General features: G+C 40.5%; 1 protein-coding gene across 5 annotated transcripts in view; it reads right to left on the reverse strand.

The window, feature by feature from the left end:
• APP (amyloid beta precursor protein) overlaps positions 1-16,604 on the reverse strand; it is a 204,497-nt gene that overhangs the window by 141,367 nt on the left and 46,526 nt on the right. For all 5 annotated transcript variants that reach the window (XM_062622142.1, XM_062622139.1, XM_062622140.1 and 2 more), the window contains exon 3: positions 892-1,021. In XM_062622142.1, coding sequence (XP_062478126.1) covers positions 892-1,021 — 130 coding nt within the window. The remainder of the gene's footprint in view (positions 1-891; positions 1,022-16,604) is intronic.

Consider the following 16,604-nt stretch of genomic DNA (forward strand, 5'->3'; position numbering starts at 1 on the left):
AGTTAAAATAGCATATAGGAGCTAAAGGCAAAGCATTAATGGACATGAGGTGCTTAAATGCCTAAATATTTTGCCTCCAGCAAACAAAGCCTACCTTGCTACCTAAGACAGCACACATGACACTGAACTGATAGCTTTTCATTCAAAACCACAACTCCGGAAAGACAAGTCCAGTTCCTCACTCCTGCAGGGAACTGCACATAGAGGACTATCATAAATTTATGAACTTCCTTCTAAATTACTAGACTTCTTATTCCTTTTGCAAGACAACTGTTGGAGCACCTTACTCTTACCTAAACTTCCTTGTAATTTCCAGATTAAATTTATTCATGGGCAATTTATATTCATTTGCTCTTGTGATGACATTGCCTTTCATCTTAATTAGATGCTAAGTTCTCCAGGGCACTGACCAAATCTGCATAAGTAAGCACGTAGCTGCGTGGGGCTTAGTTGCTGGCTGGGGTTAAACCACAACAGAGACCAATTACTAGATGTTCAAAAGATAATGTGGGTGGGGAGGGGGAGGAAGGTATTTATTTAGGGAAACCGTAATGGTTTATAAGCAAAAAGACAGTAAACTAGGTGCACACATGCATGTCTTCACTGGAGAAAAAGAGGGGAAATGACAAACACCGCGTAATAAGCAGAAATCTGGTTTGCAGTCATTCATGAATATAGTATCAGGAAGAGCAGGCACATTTTCTCTCCAGTTAATTCAGTTCCAAAGGACTGAAAAACTGGGCGAAACCCACCTCAGAGAAGATGACAGCACAGAGGTATAAAAGACATATATGTAGATTCTCTATATTTTTCATGAACAGACCAAAAAGTAAAAAAAAAACAAAAAAAAAACCCACACAGAGCAAGACAGACTGAAACTCAGTCACTCACCCAAACACCTGTAGGGAACCACAATATGCGGGTGACTATTGCACTGCTTCCATCCCCTCTTGCACCAGTTCTGGATAGTAACGGGCTGGTTGGCTTCAACAACATTGGTGATTTGTAATTCGGGGTAAACCTAGCATTAGAAGAGTAAAAAAGACAAATGTTATCACAGGTATGCACTCTGGGTCATGCAATACTGTTACACATTTGGAACATGGATATCACAATACAATATTCTCTTTTCCTATCGTCTCCCTCTTCTGCTAAGTAACATTTTTACTTCATGGTGTATGTGCACTTACCTGGAAAACTGGTGTGCTTGTTCATCATCTGAGCTGTCAGCTCAGAATACTATGGTGGTCAACAGCTGGTTGTCAAAACGTAACTTGCTTAAGGTAGAGATCACATTTGCTTAAGCTAGAGATCAGCTAAACAGATTTTACAGTTGACTAAGATACCCTCTCCTCCATGTCTAGGCTGTTGCTCTCCTTGGAAAACTCCATATACTGTGCCTAATCTCCATGCATCTAAAATTAACAGCATATTTATTTTACTACAATAATTTTAGCAAGTATCATAATACTATCTCACTGCAGTCTGTGTACTATTAACAGCCTGTTGAATCAGTTTTTCATATTTAGGTTTATATCACCTATATAAACCTATCCCCAACTTACTTAAAATGCCGAGATCAAAATCCTGTCTGCTTTTAATACTGCAATGCTCTTCTATGTCCACAACCATGCCACCAGCAAACTGGATGACGTATTTATTGGCAAGCCACAGCTTCAATCAAGCCACGTATTTGTTTTTTATGTCCCTCAGTCCCTTTATCCCTTTTCTAATTTTACTGTCAGTAAGGGCTTATCTGGCCTCTTTTGTCAAGAAGAGGTCTGAGCTACTGACCTTTTGCACAGATCCACCTCCCTGTCACCTTCTACACGTGCATTTTGGTTCCCTGAGACACTGTCTGAACACTACGCTGTGGTTCATGCTGTGAAGAATTTCAGAGCATGCAAAACACATTCCTTATGGATAAAACTTAATGGGAATATGTGCTCCTGGGGCACACCTAGCAGATAGATAGTCCATGCCACAGCAGGCTAGAGCTAACTAAAGTGAAGCCTGCACAGTGCCCCCAGCATGGAGGCTCAGCCGCTGCTGCTTCACTCCCAGCTCGCACTGCACCACAGCAGTTGCTAACACAGCCTATGGCTCTCGCTTTTGAGTTTTCAAATCGGCAGTCTATCTGCCCTAACATCATACTCAGAAGGTACTAGTTTTCCTTTGCCTTTCCCCAAGCAATCCTTACCAATTTCCAAGTATGTCAGATCTGAGGATTTAGGTGGACTGAAAACTACAGTCTACTTATACCTACCAGTGGAAAAGACAGAAACAGAAACAAGCCTGAGGAAAAATAAGTAATTGGAGATGGTCTAAAAACACCCTGTAGAAAAAGGAACATGACTCCAGCTAAAGAGAGCTGGGCTGAGATTTGGTGAATTTTGGGATTCTAAACCCAATGCTTGGAAAATCACCCTGCGAAACTTAGGAGCAGTGCCCTGAGGAAAAAGGATTTATCTCCATCACCTATCTCCCCCAAGCTCACAGCATCCCAGCGGGTACTTCCCTGACCGAAGACTTAAAATTTAATTGTGGCAAAAATGAAGGATGCAGACTATTGAACTGCAGCTTGTTTCAAACTTTAAAAGACACGAATAAACAACAGTACAGCCTTTTCAGATTTGAGGTCAGTAGTCTTTGAATGAACATGGACTGGGTCACAGGCATGGTAACAAAAGAAAGTAATCACAGCATAATTTGAAACACTTAGGTCAAGCTTCTTACTTCCATTAAAAGACAGGAGGGCACTAAAATAATTGTAAAATTGAACTATATTAACAGCTTAATAGACAAAACAAGGCCAGGCACAGTGACAATGCCAAGAAAATTACTATAGAAAGAAACACTATGAAACAATGCTTATACTAAAGAGACTGAATGCCAACCTTGCTTTCTATTACAAAACAGCATTTTTTAGACAGATATCTCTTGCTTTGCGTTAAGTACTTCACAGAAGCCATCTGATACGTTTTTTTTGCCAGCTTTAACAGCACACTCAGCTCACTACAATTAGCGTGCAGAGGTTTCAGACAGCAACCTACATTAACCCAGCACACAAGACACAGTTCACTTTAAGAAAGCCCACAGAGTAGAACTCAGAACTTAAGAGTGAAAGTTTCCTGCACTCAGAAGACTGCAGCTTTGCTTTGCTCTTTTTGTCAGCAGGTGACATGGGCTGATGGTCATTGTCCACATTACAAATATATCACCATTTTTACAGTACTTGTATAAAGCAGAGGAGCTTGCTGCTCCCTCTGCTCCACCACTGCTTCAAATACTGAACTCTGAACTGGAACAGCAAGGCTCCAAATTCAAGGAAAGCTCTCCTTTCCTCTTCAATCTCTTTTCTCTTGGGTCCCCTCAGCTCCACCAAACATGCTCATGCCCCTGACTCTTGTCACAGCACTGCCAAAATGGATTAGGAGGTCACCATGACGAGGAAATTTCACACCTCAGCTACTGTATAAATATTACTCCACAGGGCATCGTGGCTGCCTGAAGAGCTAACAAGCCAAGATGCAAGAAAATCAGATCCTTCTCTGATGCCTTTAGCATCATCATGCGGCACTCTTCCAAGTTCTTATGCCTGCAGACATCACATCTGAGTAATTACAGCCCACAGCTACGTAATACTGCATGCTGTCACAAACTACACACTTGATGTATCACTGTGTCACTGAGACGTTCTCATCAGAGACATTTTAACGTTGCTTGGGGTTAAGCAGCACTTGTCACGTACAGAGAAAGCAAATGCCTTAAGTGAAGATAACTAAAAAAAAGAAAAAAATGTCACAAAGTTTTGACTGGAATGTTAAAAAAATGAAATTAAGGAAAAAAAACACCTCAAAGCAATTTATGCATCCACAGGAACATGGAGGTAGCTTTAAAATGACAGAAAATAGGATTCTGATCTGTGAGAATAAAGACATACTTGGTTGCTTTCCTAAGGAGAACTCTACTGTAGAACCTTACTGAAACAATAGGATTGTGAGGGGAGAGGGGGAAATCAGTGTTTTATTTTTTACATTTGCCAAACCCACCTTTTTGGGCTCTGGTTAGTACAGTGGACCAAATTCTAGTAGTTAACAGAATTTGTCAAGAGCACACAGGGGCGAAGACATACAAAGAACCCTCCTCTTCTGTTTCTACATCAGTTACTAAACTCCTAATTTCTTTTGACAGCTCGCACAAAGCTCTGTCCACCCTTCACAAGAGAAAACAGGCTTTGGATTTCATTATCAGTAGGTTAATGCCAGCAGCGTGCACGCACTGAGGAAAGCTCCCTTCACTAGACTTATGTAAGGTATTTGCTCTGAATTGAAGTAGGACCTACTTAGTGGCACAGAAAAATGAGTCTCTCATTTATTTTTAGTGTCCCTAATGAGCCACTGGTCCTTCTAGAGTTAGGGCAAGCAAGAATAGGAAGCTACAGGAGATCCAAACTTCCACCGTTATTGTAACTTGCTTGCAGAGTAATTCCTTTAGTATATTTCAAAGGAAACAGTGGAAGAAACAGAGGTCAACATAATCTAAAACTTTTAACTGTCAACCAAGTTATACCTAGATCTTAAATCTACTTCCATTTTCATTACTAAGCTTCCCCTATTACACTGACTTCAGAAACAAACATCTAAAAAGCCTCTGCACTCTGACTACTTAGTATTTAGTGTAATCTTGTTTACGTTCTCGTTTACCACTACCAAGCCTGGTGACAAACGGATTTAGGACTCAAACGCAGATATGCTTAAGGAAAGAAAGGGCATTTTAATCTGTCTGCATACAAAGGTGTTGATAGAGTGGTGACAGTGCTACAATAAACTAGTCGAGTATGTGTTACCTAACAGGAGAACAAATCTAGGAAAACCAAAAAGATACAACTGAGGAAACCATTAAAACAAAGCAGCGTACACGCAGCCACCACCACAACCACCCCCGCCACCTGCGGACCGAAGACCAGCCGGGAGACCTTCTGGCACAGCCAACACAGGCGGGTGCACACACCAGGAATGCCAGGCACACACATAGGGTGGGGAGACCATTTCAGGAAAGTCCAGCTGGGCCAGAGGATGACAGTCACCAGTATGCTATGGGCAAGAGGCAAGCATTGCTCGCAGGTGCATGGGGCGGCGAGGCCCTCCTGGAATACCAGGCCCAGTGCATGGGGGACACAGCTCAGGGGGACTTGGATGAGGATGAGCTGAAGAGCAGTGAGGAGATCACATATCCTGCGCAGAAGGACCCAACTCCACAGGCAGTCCATTTAGTATGGCCAAGCTTGGCTGAAGCTTACAAACACCTTCGTAAATTTAAAACTTGTGAGTGTCTTGATTTACTACACTTGTTTGAGGGTGGAAGGGAGCTCTGGAGGTCTCCTGGCCCTACTCCTCTGCTCAAAAGCTGGTTGCTCAGGACTGTGTCCAGACAACTCTTATGTATCTCCAGGATGGAGACTCCACAGCCTCTCAGGGTAATCCTTCACCAGGGCTCAAACACCAGCATTAAACTCAACTGAGATCTCTGAGCAATACTTTTTTTTTATTCAATCCCTGATATATGATTATACAAGTAGGCTTTTCTCTACACATTCATAAACACACAGCAAATGAACTCTGTACATCTTGATGCGATCCTGAAGTAATGGTTGAGCATAATCATGAGGCATAGTCATCTCTGAAACTAAATGACATTTACATACAAAACCATAGTATTTCACCTCTCGGTATTATTCATTATACCTCTCATCATCTAGAGTAACTACAACCATTCAGGATATTGCTTCTTTTATCATACATTCAAATAAATTTCTGAAAGGTTTACAAGGTTAGCTCGTGACTAGGGGTTTAGTGGAGCTACTTCAATTTACTGATCCATTTTTTTCTTACACAATTAGAATAACAATAGAAATATGTAAATATAAAACATGCAGTACTATTATAATGTATATGGATGGAATCAGTGATACAGATTTATTCTTATTTCTGCTTGAACTTAAGGATCTTTTCCTCTATATTCCAAAAGCAGAATCATCCTAGGGAAGAGACCAAGATTCATCTTCAGAACAAATGATCCAAGTTACTAATGGAGTATGAAACACATACATCCACACACTTGCAAATACACAGAAGTACATGCACTCATGCACTCCTTGTAAAATACAGGGTAGTGTTCACTTAACACGAAATACAAAAAAAAAAAGGAAGAAAGAAACATTCTTTTCGAGTAAAGAACGTAAGGCATAATCAGGAACTGGTGTCCACCTTTGCCATCAATTTGGAATGGCAGAGATCCTGGGCAACAGGCAAAACCAAACTTTTTAATTTTAAGGTGCAAAATTAACATGTAATGAATTGCCATTTTTTATTTAAACACCTCCATTTTTTTCTCCAAAGTGCATACCACATCAGTTTGAATGCTGTTCCAAATCAGAGATGTGTTTTAGTTTAACTGCACCAAATCCTGTATCAGTTTGAAGTGGACATATTTTTCTTACTATAATTTCCTTCTACCCTCTTTCCTTATCCTTCAGTTGTTTGCTGTACCTAGCCATGACATCCTGGCTTAAATCAGATCACACATTTGGTTTCTAGATCTTCTTTGACCATAAGCTTCAGCACCTGGCACAGGAAGACTTTGAAACCAGCCTGAATTCAGTTATAACGCTCAACTCCTACTCTCCCAATGACAAGAGTCTGCTCAGTCTCTCTGCAACGTGCCACTGATGGACTGGTGCTAATGCACTCCAGAGCTGACAGATATTTACAAGCTGCCATTCTGCTTGAAACCTGTCTCAGACAGTCAGTGACAGTATCTGTATTAAAAACTAAATGCAAGACTGACTAGCAAGGAATGCTCATATAGATAAAATAAATGAAGAAATTACTGTTGCAAACAGTCAGAAACTAATTAGGGTGGCTTTAGCAGTTGCACCTTTAACAACTTGAATCATCTGAATGACTTGATTTACTTAAAGAAAGGGGAAGATAAGCAAACTAGGATACACTTTGGATTACATCCAGACTCTCCCTCCTACTCTTGTCCCCTACATTCCCAACCAAACAAGCTGGTCTGTGAGCAAGTTTACTTCCAACTGGACTATGAAACTTTGTACTACGAATATTCTATACTTACACTATCCATGCTACTTTAAGAATGAGAACTGTTCACAGAAATTATCAGACGAGTCACTTTATAAAAACAGACACAGGTAACTATTTATCGCTGTACTTTAAGAGATTTTTCTTTACCACTTCAGTGAAGTAGTCAGTGGACAGCTACTGTGAGCACAAAATACCCACAAGTGTTTAGGAAGACTGTGGTCTTAAAATGGTTTGTGGAAAACATCCTTTGACAGCAAGCACATCTGAAGGACAGCTAAATAATGCTTCAACTATGAAAAAAGCCTTCCGTTCCAGATTAACAAACTGTAGCTGGATCAAAACTATTTCTGTTTCTTTCTGGAGTGTATCTTCAAGTAAATAAATAAAACCCTTCTGAAGGGTTTTCCTTTCAGAGGGCAGAAAGCAACCTACATGTTCAAAACACAGAAAGAAACAGAAGAACAGCTCCTTCCCAGTGTTTTACATTGGTATGTTACTGAAGAGCAGCAGCGAGCCTACACGCTGAACTCATTCTCAAGTGTTTGGCATGTCCACACAGAGAACACAGTAATTGTTCCTGTGGGTACATGCACAATGTCTCTGCAAGCCTTCCAATCCATCGGTTCAGGAGCAGCGATGCTGCAGAGTCCCAGCTGTCCTGGATCAGCTGCAGCAGTAGTGGCATCACATGAGCAGCAATGACACAAGCACCGCCAACCCTGAATGAAATGCCCTGTTCTCAGTGTTGCAGCCCTGTATCTGGAAAATAGACAGCTATACACAGGTTCCAGTTATTATACGTCTCATGTCAAAATATTCTAGTTTATTACTAGTTTTTACGAACACTTTTCTACATTACTGTAGAGGGTCTCGGCATAAGGTAATTTTCAATCTTTATTCAGTAAGATTTAAAACCCAATTGGGACTAGGGAAGCAAGAATTTTTAAAGAGTGGTGGTGTGGGATTTTGTTTGGGATTTGTTTTGCTGTTGTTGGTGTTCGCTTGGTTGGGTTTTGTGTTGGTTTTGTTGTTATTGTTGTTACTTAGTGCTGCAAAGTCATGTAATTTAAAGACTAAAAATTATGTCAAACTAAAAACCTCTATGAAAAAAAGATGAGCCTTACAAAGTCTTGTGGAAATAAATACTCTCCCTTAAGCTCTCATTTATAAATGAGGAAAAATCAATCACTGTATTGCACACACAACATATGCAGCACACAACACAGGCAATGAATGTTTGTTACCTTTATGATTCCTCCCATTTCAACCAGCTATCCTAATTTTTTGCCTGTTTCTTCAGGAACTGCTGGCCCCAGCTATGATTTTTAACCCTTGCTTCCTGTGCACCTGCTCTAGCCATAACTCTTGGTTAGGCCTGCAGGCTAACCAGGCGAAACAGCAGCCACTGTAACCCTAAACCACAGTAACCTCTGGTACATCAGCTCTGCAGTCCTCTTGCACAAACACAGAGATTTTAGAGGCACAGGCACAACCCTTGCACTGAATTATAGAATCATAGAATAGTTAGGGTTGAAAAGGACCTTAAGATCATCTAGTTCCAACCCCCCCTGCCATGGGCAAGGACACCTTCCACTAAACCATGACACCCAAGGCTCTGTCCAACCTGGCCTTGAACACCACCAGGGATGGAAAATTCACCACTTCCCTAAGCAACCCATTCCATTGCCTCACTGCCAAGCAAGGCGGAGGGTGGAAGTCATGAAACCTTTAGAAAGACTGACACACCAACACAAAAAAAAACATGCTATGTGTGGTCCTTGATCAGAGTTAACAACTAGCACAAGGGTGTTTTATCAGCACTGTCAGACTAAAGCCAAAACACAGCACTGCACCAGCTTCTAGGAAGGAGAAAAAAACTAAAAATAACTGTTGCAGCTGAACCCAGGACATTCTGGCACTGACAGTGGTAGAAACGCAAGCTGGTTTTGGTACAGTGGCCAGCTGGGTTGGTTCATCCACACGAAGTTTCACATGTACACAATCTCTTCTCTTAAAAATCCCTATGTGCCTTAACCTGGAATTTCATGGAAGACTGCCACTTACCTTGTAATTAAAGCATTCAGAAAATCTGCCAGATGTGTGATAACCTACTCAACCTAATTCATGCACAGAGCCCTGTGACTTCACTCAGACTTAACTGAACGCTTGCACACTGGCTTTCTCTGAGTGCTTTCCTCTGCACACAAGCAAGACAGAAAACTATGAAAGCAGAAGTAAAGCTGCATGGTCAAGCACATTTCAAGTCCTTCATTTTATAACACAAGTATGTTTGCATGCAGTAAGGAAACCAAACCAAAAACTTAGCTCTGCCAGGCAAAATCCACTTACCATATCAGGAGTCTAAAGTCTCTTCTGTGTAATTATGAAGCATATCCAGCTCCTCATACTGTAAAACCTCAGAGTAAACACAGGTAGACTTATGGTCTCTTCTAAACTGCTTCCCTGTCCACCTTAAGCACTTACTGGTTTAAATGCAATGAGCACTTCTAGCTCTTTGTAGCAGAAATTTTTACTCGCAGGGAGACAGCAAGGCCCGCTTTGTCTTGCCACCATACGCCTGTTCACAATTTTACTCCACTTGAGCACAAACACAGAAAATGAGATTACATCTGCCTGTTACTCTGTGGCACTGCCAGAAGCAATTAACAGTTTGGGGTTTGGAGGGTTCTACTTTGTCCTTTTTTGTTTGCTTGTACCTTCGTATTTTTTAGTTAAAGTTCTGCAGGAATAAGATTAAGTATTAGAGCAGTGAGATGGAATAATATCTAATGAAGTTAACAGGATATTTTTATCACGTACAAAGGATATGGACTCCTGTTTTCCCAAGAGGGAAATAACAAGCAGCCAGGATTAAAGATAGATAGATAGAAAGACAGATAGACAGATATTAAATAAATAAAAATCTCTTTTAGTCATGATAGAAGATTTCATCCACCCCATTCCTTCTTTATGGATTTAAGGGTTGCCTGAAGCACTGTGTCCCCCTAATCAAGGAAGATGGGACAGTGTAAGCAGCTAGAGAACTTGGGTCAGGATTTCCATATTCTTCTGCAGGCTGCCATCTCTCCAACAGCGCACGTCAGTGGGAGGAACGTAAGGCACAAGGAAGGAGCGTCAATACACACTGACATCAATATACAAACTGACAGTGATCTGTTCAAGGCAACCGATATACAGTTTTACACAGGTGTTTAAACAAAACTGTGCTGGCTACAGTACCAGCATCCAAGGGACTGCAACAAAGGCTCAGCTACCTGATGTTGGACTATTCTTCTAAAAAAATGCAAACATTAAAAAAAAAAACACACCCCACACAAACCACAACAAACAATAAACATCACCACAACAATAACAAAACCCCCAAACGTCTGACCTGTCATTGTATTTTCATTATGAAAATGAAACACCATGTCACCTCAGGCATGACAGCGTTTCAAGGGCCAGCAGGGAAAGAAACAGATTTTGTACCAGCAATTTCTGCCTAAACCTGGGGTGCAATTCTAAAGGTATGAAATTAAACAATTTAATAGCTTTTTGAAAATCACTACATGTGGAAAGCTGCAATTTCCATTTCCCTGGGTTTTGAAAGAAATAATCAATAAATATGGGCTATAATACACATTTTAAATCATCAGATTATCTACCTGAACTAGTTTCAAGAGCTTCACCTAACGAAACTTCCCACCTGTCTGTCAAACAGGAACATTATGTGACTGTAACTAAGTTGTTAGTTATGCTCTTCGAGTACTACACAGCACAAAATATACCTAAGCAGTAGCATAAAAGCTGTAAAACTATAATTGGAAAAGAAATAAAATAATTGTCCTCTATTCAATAATTTCCAACTTCCACTGCTTACAAGATTACCTACTTTATGACAAAGTTGTATTTGGAGCCATGCAAGGACTGTCACAAAGTAACAGGCGTGGGAACTCACTTTTAATAATCTAATTAATTTATGCATTGTTGAGTTTACTGGGGAAATAGCCAAAGGGTAATTTATTAATCTAAGAGCCTAGATTCAGTTGTACGCATGCCCCAAGAGACAAACGCGGCTGTGAGTTCCCTTTTCATGAAATCAGCTTCAGGCTCTAGTACAAAGAATGCGAAGTGATAACGTAAGGTCGTATTCTGAAACTGCTGTTGTACTCTGTTATCCAGAATACAAGGAAACCATGCATGGTTTAGTTCTGTAGTGAAAGGAATACAGGAAAAGTCTGGGAAATCTGCAAGTTAGAAACAGACTACCTGATGTTCTGAAATACAACTTGACCTTAAAAATAATAATAAAAAGTTGAACATGAAGAATGAAGCTAAAGGGAGCACATCTGTAGAAACATTCAGATCAGTTACATTTCTTGTTTGTGAATGGCAGAGGAATGTGCATTCCATTTTATATTTCCCTGCCTTGGTTCTTCAAGAAAGGATACCTATAGCGATTATGTCAGTAGCTCTAGGATGATACTGCACTTTTTTTTCCTCTTAAATCAAGCAGCAATATTTTTCATTAATTCTTGTGCTTGTGCATGAAATACACATTATATAGACTACAGCTTTAAAATACAAACACAGTATATTTAGTATTCAAGTTCTTTCTCAGAACAGTTGGTCCACAGTAGTCAACTGCCTCACCACTATCGTGCACAGATATAGTTATTCTGCCTGCAAACTGCTCTCTTAGGACAGCAACCTAGAGAATACATGTCTGAAGATAAATCAGGTATTTCTTACTTCCATTAGCAATATTAACTATATATCAGATTAAATGAAGTTCATAGTCAAAGCTCATCTACAGAAACTGTCTCTTAGGCATTTTCTAAAGCCTTATCTACTCAAGGGACCCACAATTTGGAGCCACTACCAAGACAGAAATTAATTTAGTCTTTAACATTTCACATGTGTCTGCTTCAAATAGAAGACTATAAAATAACAATGTTCCAAAACTCAAGACAATAAATTTCAGTACTGCAGTCTGAATGTTGAATAAGCTGCACGCATGTACTTCAGCCTGATTAGATCCACATGGACTTATTCAATATTTTAGTTTACACTTGCATTATTAATCTGGAACAGTTTTCCAGTGTGAAAGCAATGGAAACCTGAGCAGGTGACACAAGGAAGAAAATCTCCTGAGAAAGCAGCTTGTACATACGTGGTGCAAATTCTGCTCTATATGGAACAGGATCTACTGCTCATGTCTTTGGTAACACACACGGAGCATTACTTGATGTCCAATAGGGTATTAGTAAATTTTCATTAGCCATTAGAAGTACTATGGCTCTCCAGATCCCTTAGAATTAACTTTTACTCGTAAACTGCACTTGACAGAAGAGAAGAAGGGAATGGAGAGGGATGTAACAACTGCCACCTGCAAATGTCTTTGTAAGAAAGCTTAGACTGGTTGGTGCTTCATTTCCACCTAAGTTGGACTGAAAACCAAACTAATCCCAATTTTCTGCTAAATACTGTAGCTGCTAAAGAAATAAGCTGCCACCTTGAGTCCATGGAGGATGTCCATGTGGGTATTTAACAGGAGAACCTCTCAACCACCTCCCCTTTTGAGAACAAGAGCTTTCAGCCAATGATCCTTCAGATGAAGTTGTGCCCTGGAGTCTACAGGTTTTGAAAGCAAAGCAAGAAATGAAGCATGCATCATCATCTGTGCTTTACTATATAGTGAAGCCCTACCATCCTTCTTCCCCAACAGACTTCCAATCTGTCGGACACCATGTGCACACTGGAGCAACGCTGGTAGTGACAGACTGAGATCTGAAATAGAAGGACACCTGTATCGTCTCCCAGGGCAATTCAGCTGCAGAACACTCAGTCTGCACTCTTTATTAGTAAAATCACAGCACCTTATTACTGTTTTTTCAGAATGAAAACCAATGTAGCAGAAAACCCCCCTCTGCTGCTACATTACCACAAGAGACCCACCTGGCTTGGTTTATTTTCCAGCAGCAAGAACACATGAGGTGGAGCTCAGAGCCCCTCAGACCCACACTCCACCACTGCATATTTTCAGCAAGCCCCACTACTCACAGGCTCCAACATCTTCCAACAGCAGAGAAGAAAACAGGGATCAAAGCTTTTGAGTAATCTTTTTACGTAACAGGTAACGAACATTGCTGTAGAGCTGGCTATTGAACCTCACAGACATGGGAATGGTTCTGACAAAAGCTGACAAATCTTAAGCATGTATATAAGCACCAAGTCTAGATGTACACAACACTCCCAGTCATTGGGTTGTCTATAGGCATCTGTGCCTTTAACAGAAGCAGCTCAGAAGTGTGTAAATCAAAGAACAAACTTAGTGCTCCATCCCCCACCAAAAAAGCTAAACATTCTCTTGCCAGCCGCCTTCTTCCTGCAGTCTGTTCCCATACAGATGGTAAAACGTTTTTCGAGGCCTTGTACTGCATGCTCCACTGAAGTCAATGGGAACCCTGACACCGACTTCTCTAACAGAAAGACTGAATCCACCAACGCAAAAAAAAAAGCCAGAAAAGTGAAAAGCTTTTTTTGCTCTTTGGCTTTCCTTCTCCTACAAAAGAACAATCTCAAAAGGATTAGGAAGGTTGCCAGATGGAGAAACCAGAAGCGCTTCAAATTGCTCCCAATGACTCAACTGACCACAGTGATGTTAATCCCTAGAGAACAACACTGCTGTGGCATAATATTAAGTCCAACTAGATCCAACAAAACTTCCACACCAATATATGTAAGACCTTATTCTCCAGCAGAAATGGGACGTGCATTTGAAGGTGCTCAAAAGCAAGATGGGTAAAGGGAGCGTTAGTTTATACTTAAAAAATCCAAGTTGATTATGAATCCCTGAGACGCGCTGATCCTGAATTTTTTCAGGACAGAGTAGGAAGGGATGTAATCCTGCATCTGTTTTCCAATCCAAAATGCTGCACAGCCAGAACATGCCCATGCACATATCCTTCTGCGCCATGCCTCTCGCCAGCAGGTCTCCCAACCCTCTCACACCATGGGTGAGCATCCAAGAGCAGAGAGCAACCATCTCAGCCAGACACTGTCATAAAGTCAAAAGGGCAAATCTCAATCCACGTACTATGTGAATCAAGCTATACTAGCTCAAGCATGTACAAATGAAACATGATATTTAAAAAATGATGTCTACTTCACATGAGTAAGTGTTAACAGGTTACCGAAAGCATGACACAGCTATCTGCCAAGCTGTAACTCCTACCCTGGGTGACCTGCTGTTACTAGAAATCTGAACCACGCTACCTCAAGTAAGGTGGTCCTAAAGCATGATACAAAAACAGCTTCTACCATCTCTGAGTACATGAGGGTGGAATAAGTTAAATACTACTATCATTTTTAAGAGCTTAGCACCAACTTTCTGAACTTCATATACCTCAAGCTTATAGGAGACTTTTGAAGGGGACAGCAATGAGGTGTGCAATAGGATTTAATTTCAGTTGAAGCTTGTACCCCATTCTCACAGGGACACAATCTCCAAAGAAATACAAAGACATGACCATAGAAAATGCTCTACTGTGTTAAAAAAACTTAGGCTTCAGACTGCAAATTCAGTCATTCCTGACTGCTGGCACTCAAGTTGGTTTCCTGTCTTGCTGATTGTTATTTTTAAGATACACTGGAAAAATGGCATGGTAGCATTAAAAACCAGGAAAGAAAGCATGACCCTGGTTGAATATGCTTTAACAAAGCCAATGGAGAGAGCAGGTCTGCATATAGCATCGGTCCTCTTTCTGCCTGAGCTTTTCATTATCCCCATGCTGGACATTAGTGCCCCTTGCACAGATGAAGATTAGGTTCCTTTAACAGGCTCCTACCAGGCAGCCACACAAAAACCTTTCACAAAGTAAACAGTATATGAAAACCTTCAGTTACCTCACTCTAACTGCTGGTAGGGGGAAACAAAAAATTAAAAGGGGGGGGGGGGAAGGGGAAGAAAGAAAAGAAAAAGAATAGAACATTTTAGTATGATGCAGATTAACATTTCCAATTCTGAAGCTAAGAAAACAGAAGCTACAAATGCCCAGAAGAGGACACCACATGCTGAGTACACTGACTTATAAAAGGTGCTGATGGAATCTACCAGAGTCCACTATCATTTCTTCTTGTTCACTGTGTAAGAATTCCCCAATTAATCAGTTGCTTGAGGCAACTAATTAACATGCAACTGTTGTGGCTGCATCCAACCAAGCACCTCAAACCCAGCATATTCTGCACAGGAGAGCCAGACAAAGGCATCAAGGAAAGAATAACAAGGAGCTTCAAGTACCATTTGACAAGTACTATCAAACTCAACCTTTGGCATCATGCTCTTCATCATCAAAAATGTTTCCTATAACAGTATTTAACAAATTGGCACCATGAACAGCAGCTCAGTAGAAAAAAAATTGTATTTCTTTTTAATATTAACTGCTACATGAACAATTCTATTTGGAGTCATCAGGGTAATCCCAACTCAGGTAGCAGTAACACAATCTGGTGATTTTTGTTCTTACATGATCCTCCAACTTGACAATTCCTTAAAATCCAAAAAGAACTTTAATAGTAAAAGCAAGTATGATAATTTATCATATGCCTCTCACTTTTGTTTCAGAGCAAGACCGGCAAACAATACGTTAAGTTATATTAAATTAATTGAATCTGTGGCACCCTTTCTCCAACAGGAACTAAGTTCACTGAACTGGACCAAGTAAAAATAAGTAAATCAAGTCTGACCTTTCCATCAAGTACTTCCCGATGGAAAGGATTTTCAAGCTGATGAAGAAACAAAAAACCCTTAACACTCTGTGCTGCATTGGCTCATTCTGTGAGAGAGATTACTTCTTACTTTGCAGAACTGCACCTACGCTTCTGTTGAAACTTCAGGAGATGAAAAAAAGCAGATCAAAGCTTTAAAAGCTCTTATCTCCAGGATTATGTTATGATGCAATCTACTTTATTACTGCGCTCTGTGGCTTAGCAGTTTCTGTTGTTCAGCAGAGTAACTGCTTCAGAGATAAGCATTAATTTCTTTAGTACTCATGAAAGTGAGACATTAAACTAAACTGCAGTTCTTTCTCCAATGGAGAATTTAAGCAGCAAAGTCAATGTAAGGATTTACACAGACTTCAAATAGCTCTGTATCAAACTCCTAGTGCAGAGCAAGCACTTCTGCATCAATATTGCCACACCCCTGTGGCAACCACCACACTGACCCTCTAAAGCCCTGTAAGTCAGCCCAGAGCTTCTCCCTCTTCTATGACATGGCAACAGTGTGATAAATACATCCCATTAATTTGCAAATATCTAATCCACTTCTGCATTACGTTTAAGACAGGATTTATGTTTGCTAAAAAGCAACAAAGAACCCTAATCTTAGAAAACAGCACAAGACTGATGCTCCTGAGAACAGCCCACTCCACCTCTAGTTGCAAAACCATGGAAGAAGCAAAAACAACAACAAAACAAGCAGCAGTTAGGACT

This window comes from Pezoporus occidentalis, unplaced genomic scaffold (assembly GCF_034315485.1).
Source record: "Pezoporus occidentalis ecotype Australia unplaced genomic scaffold, CSIRO_AGI_Poc_V1 ctg24, whole genome shotgun sequence".
Taxonomy (NCBI): domain Eukaryota; kingdom Metazoa; phylum Chordata; class Aves; order Psittaciformes; family Psittacidae; genus Pezoporus; species Pezoporus occidentalis.